The sequence below is a fragment of the Nannobrachium achirus genome (genome assembly GCF_963921795.1).
Source record: "Nannobrachium achirus genome assembly, chromosome: 1".
NCBI lineage: Eukaryota > Metazoa > Chordata > Actinopteri > Myctophiformes > Myctophidae > Nannobrachium > Nannobrachium achirus.
Window position 1 is genome coordinate 25,624,267 of NC_137810.1, and position 21,624 is coordinate 25,645,890.

Below are 21,624 nucleotides of genomic sequence, written 5' to 3' on the forward strand. Positions count from 1 at the left end.
CAAGGAAAACACAAGGTAATACATCAAATGCATAGAAATAATAAACTAGAATCATAGGTAAACCAACAACATAAAATATAACCAGTCTAAACAGTATAATGCAACAAGGGTTCCTCATTCCTCTCTACTACTAAGGCCTGAATTGCACCAAAGATAACCAATCTGCAAGCTCACAGTAGACTAAGTCTGGTGCGCAGATGCTCTTGTCTTGGTCAGATTGACTTTACACCAGTGGTGTAAAGTAACTAAGCAAATTTACGTACGTACTGTACAATTTTGAGTTACAGTATTTGTACTTTACTTGAGTATTTCCAATACTTTTACTTCTACTCCACTACAATTATTTGACAAGTATAGTTACTTCATAGATTCTGATTATTCTTACAAAACATACATTAAACACTTCTGTATACATTTCATTTGAAAATAGACGATCTACAAGCTCACAATGCATCTGCATAACAAGTACTTTTTTGACTACATTTTGATACCAATACTTTTGTACAGGACTTCTACTTGTAACAGAGTATTTCTACGTTGTAGTATTGATACTTAAGTAAAGAATGTGAGTAGTGCTCCTCACCAGTGTGTGCAGGTGGTGGTGGAGGTGATAGTGATGGTAAGGTAGATGGTAGTCCCCCTCCTCCTTCCCCATGTGACCCAGGGGCTGCAGGAACATGTCCTGAGGCGAGATGGGGCTCAGTGCCATGAAGCCTCCTCTGGTGGATGAGCAGCATGGAGGGACAGTCAGAGAACGCATTGTGTCCATCAGCGAGACATACAGACAGACAGACAGGGAGGGACATTTATGCAGGGAGGGACATTTATGTAACGTGGTGCTTGATTTATGGTTGCGTGCCGTGTTGCCACTGGTGTAAAGTAACTAAGTACGTTTACTTAAGTCAGGGGTTCCCAAACTTTTTTGGCTCAGGGCACCCCTATAAATATATTTCTTTCATCCGAGGCACCCCTACATTATATTCATAATTTTCACTCCCAGCACCTTATATTTAAAGCATATTTTAGGGATTATGTTGCGAGGAAAACGTTGAGATAATAGCCATTTTGTTTAGACTGACTGAAAATAACTTGTACTTGTTTTAAATGATACTTTGTATGAATGTGTTTGTATGGTCGTTTTTTCTTGTTTTCTTTTGTTCTTCTTTATTGTAAAAAAAATGCAGATATGTACATTTTTGTGATTAATCTTTTACCTTGTTCATCTGCCAAAAAAAACAATAAAGAAATTTGTAAAAAAAAAAGAAAAGTTTTAAATGATACTAAATATTTTTTCAAGTGTCCAAATAAATTCAAAATATTATCAAATTATCTCGCGGCACCCCTGGGCTGCCGTCACGGCACCCCAGGGTGCCCCGTCACCCACTTTGAAAACCCCTGACTTAAGTAACGTACTTATGTAAAATGTTTAGGTTTTTGTACTCTACTTGAGTATTTCCAATTTCCAATAATTTTACTTCTACTCCACTACATCTCGGATCCAAATATCATACTTTTACTCCACTGCATTTATTTGAAAACTTAGTTTGCAGATATAAATTATAATATTACTAGTAAGACGCCCTAAGGGTCAAGAATGGGATCAACTTTGACCAGAAAATGCAGAGGCCTGGTTGGTTGTTTAAGTTGGACAAAATGTGCCCAAAATGTATGTACTATAATGCAGTATTGATACTTTTACCTAAGTAAAATATATTAGTTATTTTTCCACCACTGCGTGTTGCACACTGAAACTGACAGATTTACCAGCTCACAATACGTTGTGCTGCGATGCGTTGTAAGCTTGTAGATCTGCTATTTTCAGCGTGCAACACTGGCAAGCAACCATGCATAATTCAGGATATGTCCTATCAAACATATTTAGTACTTCAACCAACAACATGTTTAAAGCTTCACGTTTAAAGCTTCAATCCATAACTTTTATGTGCTACAGTACCTGGGTCGCATGAGTGACCAAATGTCTACCACTCTGTCAAGAGGGGGGGTATTATGAACTTCAGACAGTACCCCTTGTCAACCAGTAGGTGTCCTACCGAACATTAGGGAATACAACATTTCTCAATGGAAGACTAGGGAGACCACCTCCATCTACTGTCTGTAGAGGTGTTAGTTATATAATATTAAAAATACCATACAGATTGGTTAAAATAATGTTTTATTCATAAATAGTTCTGGATTGCAGCTTTAAGCCTAATTCATCCTATGAGAGAAATGAAAAGGTCTTGGAGTTACAATGCAGATCCAGCGCTGTGTGTCAGGAAGGGAAGGGCTTTGGCGCTGCACAAGATGTCCTGAGGCAGGGAAGATGCATCCATACGCTGGAACATAGGAGCGTGTTTCTGAAGAGAAGACGTGACATACAAGACTTGGATTAGAACCTCAGTATTGGAACAGTATTAGTAATGAGGATGAAGGACATCAGAGGGCTGCGCATCAAACCGAATTTGACTGAATAAGATCAACTCTATAAAATGCCAACAACAAACCTGTCACTTTTTACACAACAACAAAGGAACAACAAAATAAAGCAATCGAACCCAGATGAGTGAAGTACAGTACCTGTTCTTCCAGCTGCTGTCGGAGTTTCTTGGCTTTGCTCTGTTTGTAGTAGTCCATGATCATCATGGCTGCATAGATCTTCCCTATGGTCATATCACTGGCTGTAAGAGACAGAGAGCAAGGACACTGTGAAACCCAGAGTGTAAAATGAATGTATTTGTAATGCTGAAATGAACCCATAAGGGAGTTACAAGATTGAGTAGTTTAATCCGAAGGAGTAAAAACTACACAGCAAAATCCTGATGTGAGTTTAGAAGTGTATGTAAAGCTAATGACACCTTTATGAATGGGTACCAGGAGGTCCAGAGTCTTCTGAGACAGATGAGGCCAGATGACACTGATCTCCTTCTGCAGGTCAATGTCCATCTGACCTCGGTCCTCCCCTCCTGGATCACATGCACACACACACACGCGCACGCATGCACGCACACACACACACACACACACACACACACACACACACACACACACACACACACACACACACACACACACACACACACACACACACACACACACACACACACACACACACACACACGTCATTGTTGGTGGCAAAGAGAGCATTCAGATACCCTAAAAACCTTGGACGAAGCAAAGTGGCTGTCGACTGGGAAATAAAACATGAAAACAAATATTTGAATGTACGTCCATTTTCTTTTCAAATACTAATACGTTATCCCTTCCTTAACACACACACAAGCCACGCAAACACAGTGCTGCAGTATACTTTTTCTTCAAACATCTTTACAGCACATCTGTCTAACCTCTGGCGATCTTGACCTCCAGGGCGGTGCGGATGAGGGCCATGAGCGTGGAGGTGAAGTGCACTGCCATCCCCTCATCTACCGGCATGTTCATTAGAACCAACCTCTGATAGCATGAAGGACAGGAGATACCATCAGTCACATCTCATCAACTACCACTGCTACTGCACACAATGGAAATGTGAAATTAACACTCATAAGAAAAGCTATAGGGTACATATTTGTATAAATAACTGGAGTGACAGCATTTGTTAAAAAGAACACTGTTGATCATGTATCTCTATGAGGGGTTTATTTAAATTGAGATACAATATGCTTTTTGAAGCCTTTACTGTAGGGATGAGCGTGTTAAAATAACGAAACAGCAATAAAGACTCACATCACAATGCATGCAGAAAAATAGCAGCCGCAACAGTTCATCTCTGCTATGAAACCAACTGCACAACTGGGAGACACTCAGACGCACAAACACACGTGCAGATGCACAACAAATACTCTCTACATACACACATAGTTGAAACATGCACATGCAAAGGAAGAAACAAAGAAATGAGAAATGAAAGGCAATGTCAACATTAGACAGAAAACTTTCTCTAATGACTCTTAGCTTCCGCATTTCCGTTCAGGTGTGCCGACTGCTTTACAGTTAATCCACCAACAGCCCCTTTTCCTTCATCAAATAATATAATTTTTTAGGCCTAGAATTATTGAATGCTTTAACCAGTGAAAAATAGCAAATATACAAGCTCACAGCGCGGCACTCAGTGCTGTGAGCTTGTAGATCTGCTATTTTTGAAAAAGTCGTGAAAATGTGTGCAAATCTTTGAATGTATTGTCAAAGCGAACATTTGTAACTCAAAGTTTGCTTCTGGGTGGTCCCTGGAACAAAATATTTTGAGATGGGGGTCTGTGGCCAAATGCATATCATTTTGTGGGTCCTTCACATGAAAAGGTTTGAGAACCACTGACATAGTAGTCTCTCAAGAACAGACTAAATGAGCTCCATTTAAGTGAAAAGGACCTTTTCTTTGACGATGGCTAGCCAGATTGCTGGCATAGAAACATCGGTTTTTCAAAAAATCTTAGAAGAATTCAAAAGACGCTAATAGAATCGGGTCAAAATTCAAATTTTCACGATTTTTCAAAAATAGCAGATCTACAAGCTCGCATATATCTGCTATTTTTCAATAGTTAAAGCATAAAATAATGATACACAATAATGTGTAACCGTTCTAAATGGGTTAATAAACAGCAACAACAACATACATGAACATCCAACTTCTCTGCCAAAATGAAAAGCCATACAAAAACAGCCAAAACAATGGCTACAGCGCTCACCATCCGCCAATAGAAAATAATAGGAAAGACTATTTAAAAAGGCAATACTATATCATATTTATACAATGTATAACGAAGAACTAAACTAAACAAAAGCCTTTGCATATCCAATGTATGGCACACAAAATGATGTTTAGTCATTAAGCTTAATGTCACTGACTGAATGATGAAGGCAGCGCCAGTGGTGTAAAGTAACTAAATACATTTACTTAAGTACTGTACTTAAGTACACTTTTGAAGTATTTGTACTTTACTTTATACTTTTATTTATACTCAGATCCAAAAATTGTACTTTTACTCCACTATAAATATTTGAAAACCTTAGTTACTAGTTACTTTGCAGACATAAATTATATTATAAAACATACATAAACCACCTTAGCCCTATTTCATACTTAGTCTGTTTGCAAACAGCCGATCTACAAGCTCACAACACTTCGTGAGCTTGTAGAGCTGCTATCTTCAAACATTTGTACTTTTACTTTTGGTACTTTAAGTACATTTTGATGCTAATACTTTCATACTTTTACTCAAGTACATTTTTTATTCTGGACTTTTACTTGTAACAGAGTAAATCTACAGTACAGTACAGTACAGTACAGTACAGTACAGTACTGATACTTTTACTTAAGTAAAACATGTGAGTACTTTTTCCACAGCGACTGCCTGTCTACCCCCACCATGTGATCTACCTTATAGGCCAACTTGGAAGGGCATTTCTTGCCAAGGCCAAGGGGTGGAGACAACTGGGTCAACATCTCATACATTTCAGTGTAATGGATACGACCACTGGGGGCACCAGAGAGCCATGACAATGAGGACAAGGAGGAAGGATGGGCAAGAGGAGAGGAGAGGGGGAGGAAGAACAGAGGGGCAGGGAGGGAGGGAGGGCAGTTGGGTGGAGAAGGAGGATAAATTGAATCATATCAGAAAAGTGTTGGGGGGGGGGGGGTATGCATTCCCGAGGAACGGAGGAGGGGAAAAAAGAACACGAGAGAGGGAAGACAGATGTAAATAGAGGTTGGAGATAAAAGAGAAAGGATTATTTCATGTCAGACAAAAGATGGGTAAGTACTGTATTCTTTCTATGCTGCCAGCGGGGCATAGAAATCTAGGGGAGGAGAAAAAACCTTGGACATGATGATAAAAAGGAATGGCAGTCTCACTGGATCTTGTACATTAACACTTACCTGCTAGATGTGTATGCGTGTGTGTGAGTGTGTGTGCGTGTGTGCGTGCGCATGTGTGTGTGGAGGCGGGCGAGGGTGTGTGTGTGTGCGTGCATGGGCGTGTCGCGTGTGGGTATGTGTGAGAATGTGTGGCTGTGAGTGAGTGAATGTTAAATAACAGCCGCAAACCAGATCCAACAGGTAGAAAGACACAGGCAATCACAAATTATCCTTTAGTTTTAAAGTGTTTTTCTAATAAAGTTGTTTTTACTTTTTAGTTTTCTCTTGCCCCCATGTAAAGCGTCTTTGGGTACTTAGAAAAGCGCTATATAAATCTGAGTTATTATTATTATTAAATTGTACCACCAATCCCTTCCAAAAGGAACACGCCTACGTGACTGCCTAGGGTCGCTTTGACAAAATGTAATTTTTGGACATTCGTTCATTCCCTTGTGCCTTAGTACCACAATGAGACTGGAACACTGCCATTCTTTGAGGGCAGAGCTGATTACCACCTCCATATTGTCTGGGAGGTTGGTGATAGCTGGGTAGGAAGAGCGGGGGAGGAAGGAGGAGACATAGGAGGAGGACAGGAAGGAAGGAAGGAAGGGTCCCACAGGGAGACGGCCGAAAGAGGATCTGGTGACATGAGAGGCAAACCTTGCATGCCACCCTGTGGGGGCAGTTCTTTCCAAATCCCAGGGGAGGTGAGATAGTGCGTACAACTTTGTACATCTCCTTATAGTGGATCCTACCACTGGGGGAAGAACACACACGGCTTTAGTTGTTCAATCAGAGTTTTACTTCGCTGTGCGCCGGTGTCATGGTGACATTCACGCAACCAAGCATAAATCAGGTGTTAGAATCAAATACGTGGCTGGATGAGCCCTGCATGGAGGCTGTGCTCCCTGAAGGGAGAAACCTGAAAAAGTCGGTCTTAGCGTGCAGCAGTTGCATTAAGACAAAATACAAATAAACAACATTTAGTGGTGGGCACAGAAAAGACACATTGATATTCTGTGTGCATAGCAATGATGGAATTGCTATTCTCAACAAGTGAATTTAAAAGTCCTTGCACACCAGGAGTGTTTATTTTGTGTGATTAATTCAAGTTAATTTACATAAATATAGATTTCTTTATAAACAAGATAGATTTTTAACCATGAATAAAATTATCAACCTGCTGTATGAATGAGGTATCACCAAATTAATAATTTTATGTGAAATATTTGTATTTGTCACACTCCCTCTGTGTAAGGGTGTTAGTTAATTAACTATGTGAATATTCTAATAATTAGGGAGAGTAGATACATGGGTGAGATGATGCGTTCAACAGCGTTTCACAACTATTTGCTTAATGGTGCTTAATATCCTGTAAGTGACAATAACAGGATTATGTCATATTGTAGAAACGCACCACTAATATTAGGTAACCTTGTTGTCAATACAAGCTTTTCACAAGATTTTACCAATGAGCTTTCATTGTCAGATGTTTCATTCAAGATATATATATACTGTATGAACATTGTATGAAATGATTCACCTTCTACCAGTCATTTGGCAAATGTCTACCAAACTTTTCAAGATTTTTTTTCTTTTTGTTAAAAATCTACAGAGTAAGCTCACAGCACAAGCCACATTGTGTTGCTATCGGCTATCCCAGGAGATAAAATAGGGCTTAATAGCGCTTAATCTATTATAGCCAGAATGTTGTATTTGTGACAGAATGCAGCAATGAGTTAGTATATATATTTTTTCATTCCATATGAAGGTAGCAACAAAATGCAATATCACTTAGATTGACCCAATGCTTTTGGAAGTACACCTTATAGAAATATGTTTCTGAAAACAGCCATTTAAGCACAATGCAACAGCACACAGGTAAAAAAAATATACATTAAGATGGCCCTGTGCAATTGGATCTGTTTGGCTGGCTTTGTTGGTTAATGCTGTGTATTAAGGGTGCATCATTGTTCTACCTTACTGGGTCAATGCGTGTGTTCCATTACCGTTAAACAATACCAGTATCCCATTCAGCACTTCTCTCTAACACAATTTACGTATATTTGCAGTGGTGTAAAGTAACACAGTACATTTACTTAGAACACAAGCTCACAAGCTCACAATGCGATGCATTGTGAGCTCGTAGATCTGTGAGCTTGTAGATTATACTATATATACTTATATTATGAACTTGTGAAATGGGACTGCACAACGAGTAGTTTCATTTTTGGTACTTAAAGTATTTTGATGCCAATACTTTGGTACTTTTACTCAAGTACATTTTGAATACAGTACTTTTACCTGTAACAGAGAATATCTACATTACAGTATTGATACTTTACAAAAGTAAAACATGTGAGTACTTCTTCCACCACTGTATATTTGCATGACTCAATTATGCTTTTGAAAAGACAGTTAAGAGAGACTGAGAGACACTGACCAGGCGGCGCGGTCATACTCTCCCCAGATGCGGACAAACTCATCCAGGTGATGAGGGCCCAGGATGGAGGAGTCCCTCGTCAGGTACTCAAAGTTATCCATGATCACTGCCACAAACAGGTTCAACATCTGCATGGAGCACAAGCAGCACAGCAGTGTATGATAGATTAGAGCACTGGTTCTTAACCTGTGGGTCGGGACCCCAAATAATTACTTTAATCTGGGGAGCACGGGAAAGTGTATTTATGAACGTTTTTAGTTAACGTAGGAACCAATGTGCCAATGTGCCCGGATAGTAGAGGACCTGGCTAAGATATGTACGCGCTTAATTTAGGAGAGAATATCTCAACTGTTCTTGGCTAATATGACCCCAAGGAACAACTTAAGAACTGTGCGAAATTCTCTATCCGGGGCGAAATACCCGAAAATGACCACGCCCTTTTAAAAATGACCACAACTTCCAACATGGCTTTATCTTCTAAACCGTTGGAGCTACACATTTTCTGAAGTGCTCAACATGTTCAGAATACCAATGTTTAGGGGGACATACGTGTGTAACATTTCTAATTTCGATATTTTATGACAAAACAACTAAGAAACGCTAAAAACAGGCAACTTCTTATTGTCCAGGGCCTAGGGACATTTTTTGCACTAATCAGTGTAAAACAATCAAACCTGTCCCACATGTAACCCAGAGCATGCTCTAATGATTTAGGAAGGGTGCCCAGCGACTCTTCAGGGTCATCATTGTGGCCAAATCCAATATGGCTGCCATCTCAAAACAGTTTTGGCTATAACTATTGAACCAGATGAGCTACAAAATGCAAACTTGGTGTCTATTTCATGTTTTCTGGACATTTTAAACATGTTGGAATGCTTGTCTTTATGTCTAGGGGGACATGTCCCCCTAAACATTGGTATTCTGAACATTTTAAGCACTTCAGAAAATGTGTAGCTCCAACGGTTTAGAAGATAAAGCCATGTTGGAAGTTGTGGTCATTTTTAAAAGGGCGTGGTCATTTTCGGGTATTTCGCCCCGGATAGACAATTTCGCACAGTTCTTAAGTTGTTCCCAGGGGTCATATTAGCCAAGAACAGTTGAGATATTCTCTCCTAAATTAAGCGCATACATATCTTAGCCAGGTCCTAGACTAGGAACCAATGTCCGGACTGTGTTGCCAGTCGGACTGTATTAACGGTGCTCCAGTCAAATCAGTCCTGTCGCGGAGGCATACAGTATGGGTTTAGAGCAGTTTTTGGCGATCAATATTAGATTATGAAATATAAAACTTTTGATTAATTAAAAAGTTAGCTAATTTTGCTTTTGGCAACAAAGATCAAAGACTTTTTAGTCGCTTTAAGCATTCAGTGAGTTAAATTAATGCAAAACATTTTAAAAAACAATACCCAAAAGGTTTGTTTTAATGAATTAAAAAAACAAGTTCAATGATTTTTTTTTCAGTAATTTCATGAAGAAAAAATTCCATATATTAAAAAAAGAAAAGTAATGAAATTAGCCGATCTACATGCTCACAACGCGCCATGTTGTAGATCTGCTGTTTATACAGTATATACTGTATATATCTTACCAAGAAGGAACTGAAGAAGATGAAGGAGACAAAGTAGAAATAGGCGAACTCTGAGCCACAGCTCGGCTCTTGGTCGGAGGTCAGAGGGGCAGGGGGAACAGATAGGTCCCCCTCACACTGCTGCCCCCCCAGACAAGACAGCATGATCTCCTGCCACGACTCTCCTGTAGCACTCCTGGACAGACCAATGACCACTGGAAAGTTAGCCTACAGTACATAGGATTGTCCTTCAGCTACACAGTAAAATGTAAAATCCCCATTGTTAATTTAAATCTGAGAGAGTACAAAAGCAAACAAATGGGTTCATTAGGTTCCATTTCAACACTCTCTGAGTTACAGACCCATAAGGGTCCATTTGAGTCAATTTGTACACTCTCTGAGTTCAAGGGTCCATTTTACTTCAGCTCAACATTGCAACCAATAGTATTCAGAGCACATACCAGAACTTGGTTACTTTGAAATGCATGTGGTTGTGGCATGTTACCGAATGTCTGCTGGAAATCTGGAGGTCTTTCATCTTAATTTGAAAAAATATGAAGGTACAGTACTGTATCGGGTTGTTATTTTGGCCTGTGCCTAGTACATTTGCACATAGCTGAAATTCATTCTCTGCATTTACTGATGCTCAAGCTAAATCTGTATTCTATCCAACACTGAGCAGGTGAGCATTCAGCCTGAGTACAAGAGTAAAAATGTGTTTGCAGGGGACAAACATCGGTTAGTCTGTTAGAAATGTGTTTCTAACAGCATTAAATGGAAAGAGCACGTGACCTTACCTGAAGAGCAGCATCAGAGCACCGAGGAAACTCTTGAAGTTGTTGTGTTTATTGATATGAGTCTCTTCATCCAGCTTAATGTTCCCAAACACCTGATTCATAAAAACAAAAAGACAGAGGTACTGTACATAATACACACTGATAGACACAATAGCACACATACAATACAGTACATACACACAGAGTAACCCCAAACAGTAGCCAAACAATATATTCAGACAGTATATCGTCGTTGTCGGGTGGAAACCCTGTATGTCCAAAACCGTTCGTTTTGGGTTCATCATTTAAAAAATGATCTGAACTAGTGAAAATAGCCGATCTACAAGCACACAACGCCTCGGATCGCGAGGTGTTGTGTGCTTGTAGATCGGCTATTTTCACTAGTTTTGTGCGACAGTCTTGTATTTACGAAAAAACATAACAAATTTGAAACTTGGAAATACAAGGTTTCTGCCCAACAGAGACAATATAGACTGGCATTATTTAACTTTCATTTAATCAGGAAAAATCCCATTGAGTTTTAAAATCTCTTTTCCAAGAGAGACCCGGCTCACAACAGGCATCAGCGCAATTTAAAAGCACACAAGAGGGGGAAAAAACACAATAAATCATCACGTGTCTGCCCACGCGCCTTCTGACCTGCATGCCTATGATGGCATAGATGAAGAACAGCATGGCGATGAGCAGGCAGACATAAGGCAGGGCCTTGAAGGATTGTACGAAGGTCCACAGCAGGATGCGGATGGTGTAACCCTGTCTCAGCAGCTTGATCAGACGGGCCGCTCGGAACAACTTCAGGAAACTCATGTTGAACGTATCAACAGACTGGGAGCAGGATGCAGAGGGAAGGACATAGATTATAGAAAATAGAGCATAGCACATGGGACATTGCATGTATGATACATACTGCGATATAATTGAAACATTCAACAGAAATTACATATTTCTCTTGTAGAGCTGAAAGTCCAACTTGCCATATACCACCTGGGTAGTCTAATAACATGCATGCTCATCACATAACATTGAGAACTCAAGGACAATTTGAGTCAAAACCATTTTGATTTCATTAAAACTTTCCATTGTCATATATTGAACAGCAGCGGAGTATCAGGACTGGGGCTTCTACCATTGGTTTCTATGCACGGGAACAGATATTTTTTGGCTCCAAAAGTATTGCGATGAGCATGGTGACATCCACCATGGTAACAGCCGAAGCTGAAACAAATTTGGAGATGATGTCCGCCATCTGTCTGCATGCTGACATCACTGATAATAAACAGTGTCGCCACCATGGTAACAGCCGCATGCTGAAAAATAACTACATCACAAACAGGTATTACACAACTGGACATCAATGGTGACTGTTCTGCCCAACGGGCACCGTTCTGGGTTCTCCAACATTACTTCTGAGACTCCTACATTCAATCCCTCATATACTGTGCATACCCCCCGGGCAGAGGACTAGTTACTTAATATTTAACGTGTATGTGCACGAAAGAAAGAAAGTAGAGTAGAGATCAAAAGGTAGAGAGAAAGAAAAGAAAACTAACGAAAACAAGAGCATATATTACACGTTAAGAGACCTGTCTATTGTAAGACATTTTACAGTCACATTTTACCTTATTAATCCAATAATTACCTGCAAATCCACCACCACGATTTCAGTAATGCTGCCCAACACAGTGATGAAGTCAAAAATGTTCCACGTATCTCGAAAGTAGTTCTGCAGAAAGAGGGTAGGTGTGATTGATGACCATTGCCAGGCGCACAATGGTCACGATAGGAAATTGAGTTTGGCTGCAGACTGAGTCTGAGCCTGTTCCTCTCACCAGAAAGCCGAAGGCCATGATCTTGAGGACACACTCGATTGAGAAGAGAACAGTGAAGGCTGTGTTCAGGTGCTTCAGTACAGCCTCATAAGCTGGTGGGGCAGAGTAATACTGGAAACATAACGGGAAGAAGACATTAAACTTCAAACGACAGACACTGTTCATTATTAAAATGCCACTTAATAAGAAATCACGTTACCCTTCTCCTTAGTAGGGCTGTCAAGATTATGACATTTTACATGACGATTCATTGTCACTCAAATAATTGCGATTAACGATTTAATTGTGTTTTTGTCGTTGACAATTACATTCCTGTTTGCCTTTTAGGCTTTGAAGTTGCACATGGTAGATATGACACATAACCTAAATATACAAAGAAATTACTGACATATTTGACAACTTAATAATTAAAAAATCACACCCGTGTGAAGTGGAGCTGTGTGTGTGTGTGTGTGTGTGTGTGTGTGTGTGTGTGTGTGTGTGTGTGTGTGTGGATCATGTGTACCGATTTTTGTGACATTTGAAGAAAATATGTAGGAAAAGGAGCAAAAAGTGTGTTTTGGAGAAAATTCAAGATGGCGGAAAATCTATCATGGCGCAAATGGGCGTGGCCTATATGGGGTGGCCTATTTTTGGCCTATTTTTCCCTGGATTCCCAAGGAATCCAGGGAAAAAATATTTTTAATTTTCCGACCTACGGTTCAAGAGTTACAGGCCAAAACGTAAAGTGGGGTGTTATGGCGCCACCATGCGGCCAAATGACACAATTATTTTTTATTTAATCCTTGAAATCATTATGAACCTCCTCTCCAAGTCTTGAAACTCTAGCCCCTATGGTTTGCGAGAGACAAATAATTGAATGTGAGTTTTTGCGATTCCCATTATAAGTCAATGGGGAAAATTAATTCACTAATAAATTAATATCAATTAAACTATAGAACCTTTCTCTTAGAAAAGTAATAGCCCACGATTCCCGAGTAAGCCGGTCGATTTGACATATGGCGCGAGTGTGTGGTGGCAAAACTGTGGGACTAGTGGCGTGCCGAAGTTTAGGAAGTTCAGGCTACATACACACAGACAGACAGACACACACACACACACACACACACAGACAGACCCACACAGCCACGTATAGGGAGCCTGTGTTTCACACAGCTCCAAAAATAACATTGATTGTGGAAATAGACGATCTACAAGCTCACAACGCGTTGTGATGCGACACGTTGTGAGCTTGAATATTTGCTATTTCCACTATTTTTTACTTTTAAAAAAATATATGAAGATTTTTCAACATGGAAACGATTATGAAAAATAATCATGATTATGTCAAATAATCACGATTATGTCAAATAATTGCGATTAGACGATTAGGCCTATGTAATAATTGTGACAGCCCTACTCCTTAGCTCCTATTGTTTCTATTTCAAGCATTGATATGATGATTCCACACAATGCTACCTGCCTGTGCCGTCCTGTGACACGAGCGCCCTGATCACCAAGCCAGCACTCAGTGGAGCTACAGGTTGATGGAAGATTCCTTTAGGTCCATAAATAGCCACAGACACTCTCATCTATGTCACTATAAAGGGAGCCATTCCTCTGGGGGGTTTGGGGCAGCAGTCACAGTTAATGAGGTCAATGCTAAATAGCTGGCCCCTGGATATTAGAGATCAATATTTAATACAGGCTGAGTCACCCTGTATCCGTCTGTCTGCCTGTCTGTAGGTCTGTAGGTCTGGCTGTATAACTAACAGAGGTTGAGAAAAAGGCTAGTTCCAGGAATGAACATGGGCAAAAGAGCAATAAAAATCACACTCGTGTGAACTGAGCGGTGGAGGCTGCGTGTGTGTGTGTGTGTGTGTGTGTGTGTGTGTGTGTGTGTGTGTGTGTGTGTGTGTGTGTGTGTGTGTGTGTGTGTGTGCGGGCGGGCGTGAATGTGAGTGTGAATGTGAATGTGTGTGAGTGTGCCTGGCCTCAGTGGCCTGAACAACAGCGCCCCTCCCTTAACATGTGTGGTCAAAAAAGGTACTTCAGGCTACAGACAGACAGACAGACAGACAGACAGACAGACAGACAGACAGACAGACAGACACACACGGATACACACACGGCCACGCTATGGAGACGGTGTGACCACCGCTCAAAAAAAGGTCAACAGCCAGTGCCCAGTGAAAGATCAACACATGTGTGTTTGGGGAGGGAGGTGGCCCCACACCCACAGACACAGAGATGAAAGAGTAAAGTAATTAGTAGCACATATTAGTGTACTAGAGCAGATGCAATTTTTTTAGTGCTTTATAAGCAAATTTTGTAGGTTAAGCTCAAACTTTTATTTGGAATTTGGAATTTTTGGTTCCAAGGGTAACTACGTAATTACGTACTTTAGCTTAATACTGGAGTGGACAGGGTCCATCTTCCGAGTCTCAGAGTTAAATTAACACTCTTTTTTTTAATGTGCAGTCCTTCTGTTACTTGTAGTAGTCACAACAGAGAAAAGAGGATTTTCTCAGAGACTTTTTATCAACAATTGTAGAGCATCCTCACCTTCATCATTAGAACAATAGTGTTGAGAGCGATCATTGCCAGGACAGTGTACTCAAATGAGGGCGACACCACAAAGTGCCACAGACGATACTGGAAAGTGTGTCGGTTCTGGGGCATGTAACGGGTCAGAGGCTTGGCTCCGATGGCAAAGTCTATGCAAGCCCTCTGAAAGTAGAGACAGAACAGGACAGAAAGAATTACACACGTAAAGCCTTAGTTACACTTGCAGTTGCAGCAAAAAGTATTGTGAGTTTGTACTCACTCCTATTTTCAATGCACAACACAGCATGCGACTAAGTATAAATAAGTCTGAACAGCCAATGCAAAACTATGGCAGTGACAATCTCCTACTTTATTGTTTGTCCTGACAGGGTTCTTTGGGATTCTCTGGAATCCGGGGTAAGTCATCGGTTTTGTCTGAACAATATACAGTAGACAGCGATTTCAGCTTAAAAAATATATAAATAAAGGACAGACAGTGATAAGAGACAAATGTTAGTGTGAAGCAACTCATTTGTAAATAAAGACATAAGAAAGTGCTTCATCCTTGAAGTGGGATGAACTACACTTCTGGGAGATATCCTACAGGTCAGCATTAGCAGAGGTATGTTACATGTGATGTGATGTTTTTTCGGTCTGTTAAACTGGAGTTCCCATAAGACTTGCAGGCTCGTTACAGAAACTGCTGTCAGCAGTTGTCAGTCCTGGGAGAGCAGAGTTTAGCCATGATTCAGGCAGCCAGGGTCACTGTAATGTGTGTGTTACATTCCACCTAGGTGACATGATGATAGCTAACACGCATACTATAACCTGTCCACCTCACTATCGTCGGTTGTGGCTTACCGCCAAAGTGTTTGAAGTTTTGAAATGAGAAAGAAAACGTTAGCATTTCACTTTTAAGAGCCACAATAAGCACTTTATGTTATGAATCGTCATACAAATCTTCTTTGTCTGTCAGTCTGTGTGGTGGTCAGTTTGTGAGTGAGGGTGCGTGATTCAGGAACATAGTGACAGACAGAAAGAGACGGAACCGAGACAGAGTGTTTCCCCGCCTCTCATCTATCCCCATCACCTCATTCTTCTCCAGGCTGCACTCCTCCATCATCTTATCCCCCTGCTCCTGGAACGTGATGATGATGAGTGCCACGAAGATGTTGACAAAGAAGAAAGGGAAGACAACAAAGTAGATGACATAGAAGATAGACATCTCCATCCTGTTGCCTCGGCTGGGACCCCTGTCCTCCTCAGTCACGTCAACAGAGTGCTGCAGAACCCTGGAGGAGCAATGGAAGATAAGACTAAGAATAATAGAGTGGTGTAAAGTAAAATAAGTGGTGTAAGTATATTTACTTAAGTACTGTACTTAAGTACAATTTTGAGGTATATGTACTTTACTTGAGTAATTCCAATTTCCTATACATTTTACTTCTACTACACTATATCTCGGATCGGATTCCCCATTCCGCCAATGCAATTTTAATTTGCAATGATCTACTATATTGATGTGCAAAAGCAAATCGTACGGTTTTGGCTTTGTATCTTATCGGTTTCGTTTTACAATGCAGATAATTGGTATCGAATCGTTTTGCAGTGCAATTAATTGATTGTATGGAAACTAAGTATTTGTGCCTTGTATTTAGCAATTTTAAGAAGGAAAATGAAAAAGAGTTTAATTACTTTTCCAGTCCATATAGCTACAGTACTCTTGGTCTATCGATAAATGTGTGTAATCTCTGTTTTTATGTCAAGGTGCAGGTTTAATATGTGTTGAAAAGAAATATAATGTCCATGTATACTTTACTTAAAATATATACTTAAAATATTTTTCCACCACTGCCTGTGACAGTATACTCTGACTATACTAACCCTATACATATAAGTAATGCTACTTGGCTTGAAGGTCCGCTCCGCTCCGCACCTTGGGAGTCATCAGTCTGAAGATGTTATCTTATGGTTTGGCCAGATGGCAGGCAGATATCTGAGCAGATAGACAATTTAGCAGTGGGCACAGGCGAATGTCAAACACGTCAAACATGCCGCAGCCGACCTCAGCCAAGATCATCAATAAGCACATGCTCTACACTGTTGTTGGCAGTCCAACCAACCATCAATCATATATAGGTCTTGTCCAAACTACTGAGGGTCAGAAGTGTTGTTTATTTGGTTGATGTGGGTTCCAGTACCAATCTGGCATTCAGAGGAGTTTGTATTTTATTCCTCTGCATACATTCCTTTGTACATAATTTAACTAATGCTGCACTCATGTACATGTTGATTGTGTTTGTGTCTGTGTGTGCCAAACCTTTCATGCATACAACCAGTAGGCTAAGCAATTTTTTAAAATCACCCTAATGGTGGTACTATACCAGCCCGCTTTATGTTTTGGTCTGTAGTATGTCTTGAACAGTAGGTCATAAAACAGTAAACGGTAAACAGCTGAACATTCAACAGTTTGTTATTTAATACTAATGAACATTCAAAGCTTATTTTGGCCAAACCAACTGTATTTTGTCATCCAGATGAAATTCTAATTCATCCAGCGGTGTGCCTATGACTCACTGAGGCCATCCCTCTCCGGTGGACACAGTAAAGAGAGTGAGCAGAGCCCAGATGACGTTGTCATAGTGGAACTCTTGTCTCTTCCAGTCCCTCCTCTTCACCTCCTTCTTGTCCTTCCCGTAGTCGATGTAGTAACCCCTGAAGGAGCAAAAGTAAGGAGTAGAACATTGAGACATTTGGCTTTTAGACTACAAGCTCACGATAAGCTACCATCTCTGATGTGTTGTGAGCCAGTAGAAATGAAGCATAGTTTATGCAGGACATGTGAATTTTGCCTGCCTCAGCTGTAATCAGCTGTCAGTCAGATCACAGATCTGCTGATCATTACATCACACTGTCATAATCCAATCAGAGGCTCCTTTAAATACGGCTTGAATTCACTATGGCTCTGCTTGTCTTGGATCTGAAGCCTCAGATCCGCTGCTGCTTAGCTGCCTTGTCCAATTCATGGAACATCTCCGAACGCAGAGCCCTTAAACGCCAAGTTTAACTGTATTCCATTTGTTGCAATAAATGGTTGAATCTACTTTGATGTGAGTGTTCCTGACTAAACTGCTATTTTGACGAAAAGAAAATGTACCCAAATAGGGCCAGGGTTAACTCATACTCTGCGATCCCCGCCGAAACCGGAGATTTCCCGCGGTGCCATGCCCGTCGATCCCGGAAGTTTAATTAGCTTTAATCATTATGAAAGGATTAAAAGTATTATCGCTGATTTTCGCTGATTCTGGCTCTTTAGGCCCGCCCCCCTAACTGTATCCGGTCATTTCCGGTCTGGACCGGATCTAGCTTTCCGTATCCGGTCTGCGCCTGGGCCATAGTCCCGCCTCTGTTGGTTTACATTGTAACAGAAGAGGAAGCTACTCGGCGATGGAAAGCTCGTTTTTCGATCCGATTTTTGCGTTTGGAAACTTTATTTCGCACAGCTGGCTTTTTTCAATGTTTTTTCATGTAAACACTGGCGGATAAGCAGGGATACAGCGTGGCAACGGATATGTCTATTTCAATGGGGTTTTTTTTTATTCGAAAGCTGTCACCAAGTCTACACGTCTACTAGATGAGTCGCGCACAGATTGTGCACGATGCGTGCGCGTGCCCACGTTAACGCTTCCAGTGCCAGCCCCTAGAGGGCACCAAAGAATGCCAGACTTTCTCCCATAGGGGACTGCATTAGCATCCCGGGGCTCACGTTGCAGTGACGCGCGTGCTCACGTTCGTGCACGTCATGGAAAGGTCCCGGATGATAATGCTAACAGAATAGCTATTCCCATTTTGTCATTTTAAAGATCATTTTTCGGCGATTTCGCCGTAAATAAACCTCGCGCCACATCCCTAAAAACACAATCCAGAGATATGGGCCTCCAAAGATGTGGTTTTTCATTGGATTCGGCGGCGATTCGCGGCTACGTTCGCGGCTCACGGCCGGCATGGCTTCCCCAGGATTTGGACCACTGGATTTTACATTTAGGCCCAGGCTTCAGAAGGCCTCGGATCATTTTATTCATTTCATTAAAAATCACGAACATGTTCGGGATAGGCACACTGGACTACGTTCCGGAAGCGGCGCTGAACATTCGGTGAACATTGGGGGTCTCAAAAATGTATTTTAAACCATTTTTAATGGAATATATCGTCGGACCATGTAAAATGGCTAGCTGGCTAGCGTAGGACGAGCCAGGACCACCCACGGCTCTACAAGCAGCTCAGGGTAAGTCAATTAATAAAAAAAAAATTGTTTTGGATTGAACATATCCCGAACATGTTCGGGATAGGCACAGAATGAGTTAAAAGGTAAGGACAATTTGGCAGCTGCTTACTACAGCTATGTTTAAAATGGCAGCAAAATTGTTAATGGGATTAACATACTGTAGATTCCCATTCAGGCCGGGAACACATTTTAGTGTATTACAGTACATGTACAGTATCTAGCAACATATTTGTTTTTGTAGGCAAATTTTTTAATAATATTCAAAAATGGTTAAATGGGTTAAACAGCTAAAGTGTGATATCATCAAATATAAATATAAAACATACAGTATCATACAGAGAACATTTCCCAAAAGGTTGTATTAATTCAGTCTTACTAGCTGTAGGAATAACACATATCCCCACCAGTGATACAAATGAATGACCAGAGGGGGGTGATATCAAAAGCACTAGCAGAGGCATGGATGATTTCGAATGACAGACAGACACTCACTGACAGTCCTTTTCTGTATCCTTTGAGCCATCTGTGCAATAGAAAAACTTCCCCTTGAAGAGCTGCACTGCGATGACGGCAAAGATGAACATGAAGAGTTTGTAGACGATCAGGATATTGAAGACGTTCTTCAAAGACGTGACTACACAGTCAAACACCGCCTGGGTGAGAAGATAGGGTATAGAAATCCACACCGTACGGTCAGAAAGCCCTTTGTACTCTTGGTTTTCTAGTTCGAAGAAAGTTAATTAGAATGGGCTTTTTAAATGTATTTACTCTGGCAGTGGATGAGTTAACAGAGCGACAGGAATGCTGCACTTGGTATTATCTTATTCCTTGAGACTTTTGAGTTTGTCTGTTACCTGTTAACACTATGCAACTTACTATGCTAAGGTGCTGTAGATAAGAAAGTACATCCAATCTTAAAGGCCAAGCTTTAGAATCCATCCTGTTCCCTGACTACTATTCTCCTGAGTGATATTTACATTCAGTGGCTCTGAAACGTTTATCTCTGCAACGACTCCATATCAAATATAGTTGTGATTCGTGAACGTGCTGTAAAAGTCACGCTTGCTTGACGTGCACCTGGTATCACATTCCCTCACACAGTCTTTTCTTTTATCAGCCCATTTCATTTCCTGCCTCACTGACAGCTGCACCTCTCTCCTTTTATGCTCTCCTATTCTTCTTTCTCCTCTCCTCTCCTCTCCTCTCCTCTCCTCTCCTCTCCTCTCCTCTCCTCTCCTCTCCTCCCCTATCCTCTCCTCTCCTCTCCTCTCGGCTCAGCTCACCAGAGGCACTAGGTGTGATGTCGGCGGACGCCAGACCTGACAGCATGTCTTCATGCTCCGTGCTCTCATTTTATCACCTCTTCTTACCTGTTACATGTAGTCCTCTCACTCATACCAGATTCATAAAATATGGCTCAGAAGACAGAAGGTGTTGAGCGAATTGGTGTGTGTGTGTGTGTGTGTGTGTGTGTGCGTGCGTGCGTGCGTGCGTGCGTGCGTGCGTGCGTGCGTGCGTGCGTGCGTGCGTGCGTGCGTGCGTGTGCGTGTGCGTGTGTGTGTGCGTGTGCCTGTGCAATGTCCAATGTGCATGTGTGCCCAGTGCCACAGAGTATATTGAGCGTAGGTGTATGTGTATGTGTATGCTATGCATGTATTTGTAATGGCATCTGTCCTAGTGAACATCAACAGCCTGTGAAGATCTAACGTATGATAAACCACACAGTAAAATTCCTCAGTGTGAATTTATCCATTTGTAACTCTGGGAGTGCACAAATGTAACCAAATGGATTTGTGCATTCCCAGAGTTAACACGGAGGATTTTACTGCTGTGCACAGTCTGCACACTTACTGTAAGGCCTAAAACACACACAAGAGGAGACTTGAGACTGTCAGTATCATCAAATTGGGTAGTTCATAATGCAGGAAAAAGGTTTCTGTAACTGGGAAACTTTTTACAGTGTAAATGGACATGGACTTCACTGACCTTGAGTTTGGGAAGTCTCTTAATAGTCTTCAGAGGTCTGAGAACACGCAGAACTCGAAGAGATTTGATGGTCTTAATGTCCCGTCCCTTGTTGTTACTGTGAAGGAAACACATACACAGTTAGCATTATGCAATTTCACCGCTGTAATTATAGTTATTCAGTTTACATTATTATTGTTACATTTCCCAAGACAGTGGACAGTCTGGACACCATTTTATTTCACAATTTGCACAAACGAATATGTTTCTATAGTTCATCTTACAGAGGCTTAGTTTAGTTAGTTGGCCAAGTGCACAAACAATCCATTGTTTAGTACTCAGTAATATTTTCATCACACTG

The 21,624-nt window shown here is 41.0% G+C and overlaps 1 protein-coding gene across 1 annotated transcript in view; it reads right to left on the minus strand.

The window, feature by feature from the left end:
* The window catches only part of cacna1ea (calcium channel, voltage-dependent, R type, alpha 1E subunit a), a gene marked incomplete at both ends in the record, with an annotated part of 170,276 nt that overhangs the window by 2,939 nt on the left and 145,713 nt on the right, over window positions 1–21,624 (minus strand). Inside the window, 17 exons of the mRNA XM_080727814.1 lie at window positions 584–719; window positions 2,251–2,357; window positions 2,578–2,678; window positions 2,856–2,963; window positions 3,345–3,450; window positions 6,512–6,608; window positions 8,295–8,422; window positions 9,883–10,057; window positions 10,659–10,750; window positions 11,298–11,483; window positions 12,298–12,381; window positions 12,488–12,598; window positions 15,032–15,196; window positions 16,104–16,305; window positions 17,591–17,728; window positions 19,791–19,951; window positions 21,285–21,381. Of these exons, the coding sequence (XP_080583940.1) occupies window positions 584–719; window positions 2,251–2,357; window positions 2,578–2,678; window positions 2,856–2,963; window positions 3,345–3,450; window positions 6,512–6,608; window positions 8,295–8,422; window positions 9,883–10,057; window positions 10,659–10,750; window positions 11,298–11,483; window positions 12,298–12,381; window positions 12,488–12,598; window positions 15,032–15,196; window positions 16,104–16,305; window positions 17,591–17,728; window positions 19,791–19,951; window positions 21,285–21,381 (2,194 nt within the window). The remainder of the gene's footprint in view (window positions 1–583; window positions 720–2,250; window positions 2,358–2,577; window positions 2,679–2,855; window positions 2,964–3,344; window positions 3,451–6,511; window positions 6,609–8,294; window positions 8,423–9,882; window positions 10,058–10,658; window positions 10,751–11,297; window positions 11,484–12,297; window positions 12,382–12,487; window positions 12,599–15,031; window positions 15,197–16,103; window positions 16,306–17,590; window positions 17,729–19,790; window positions 19,952–21,284; window positions 21,382–21,624) is intronic.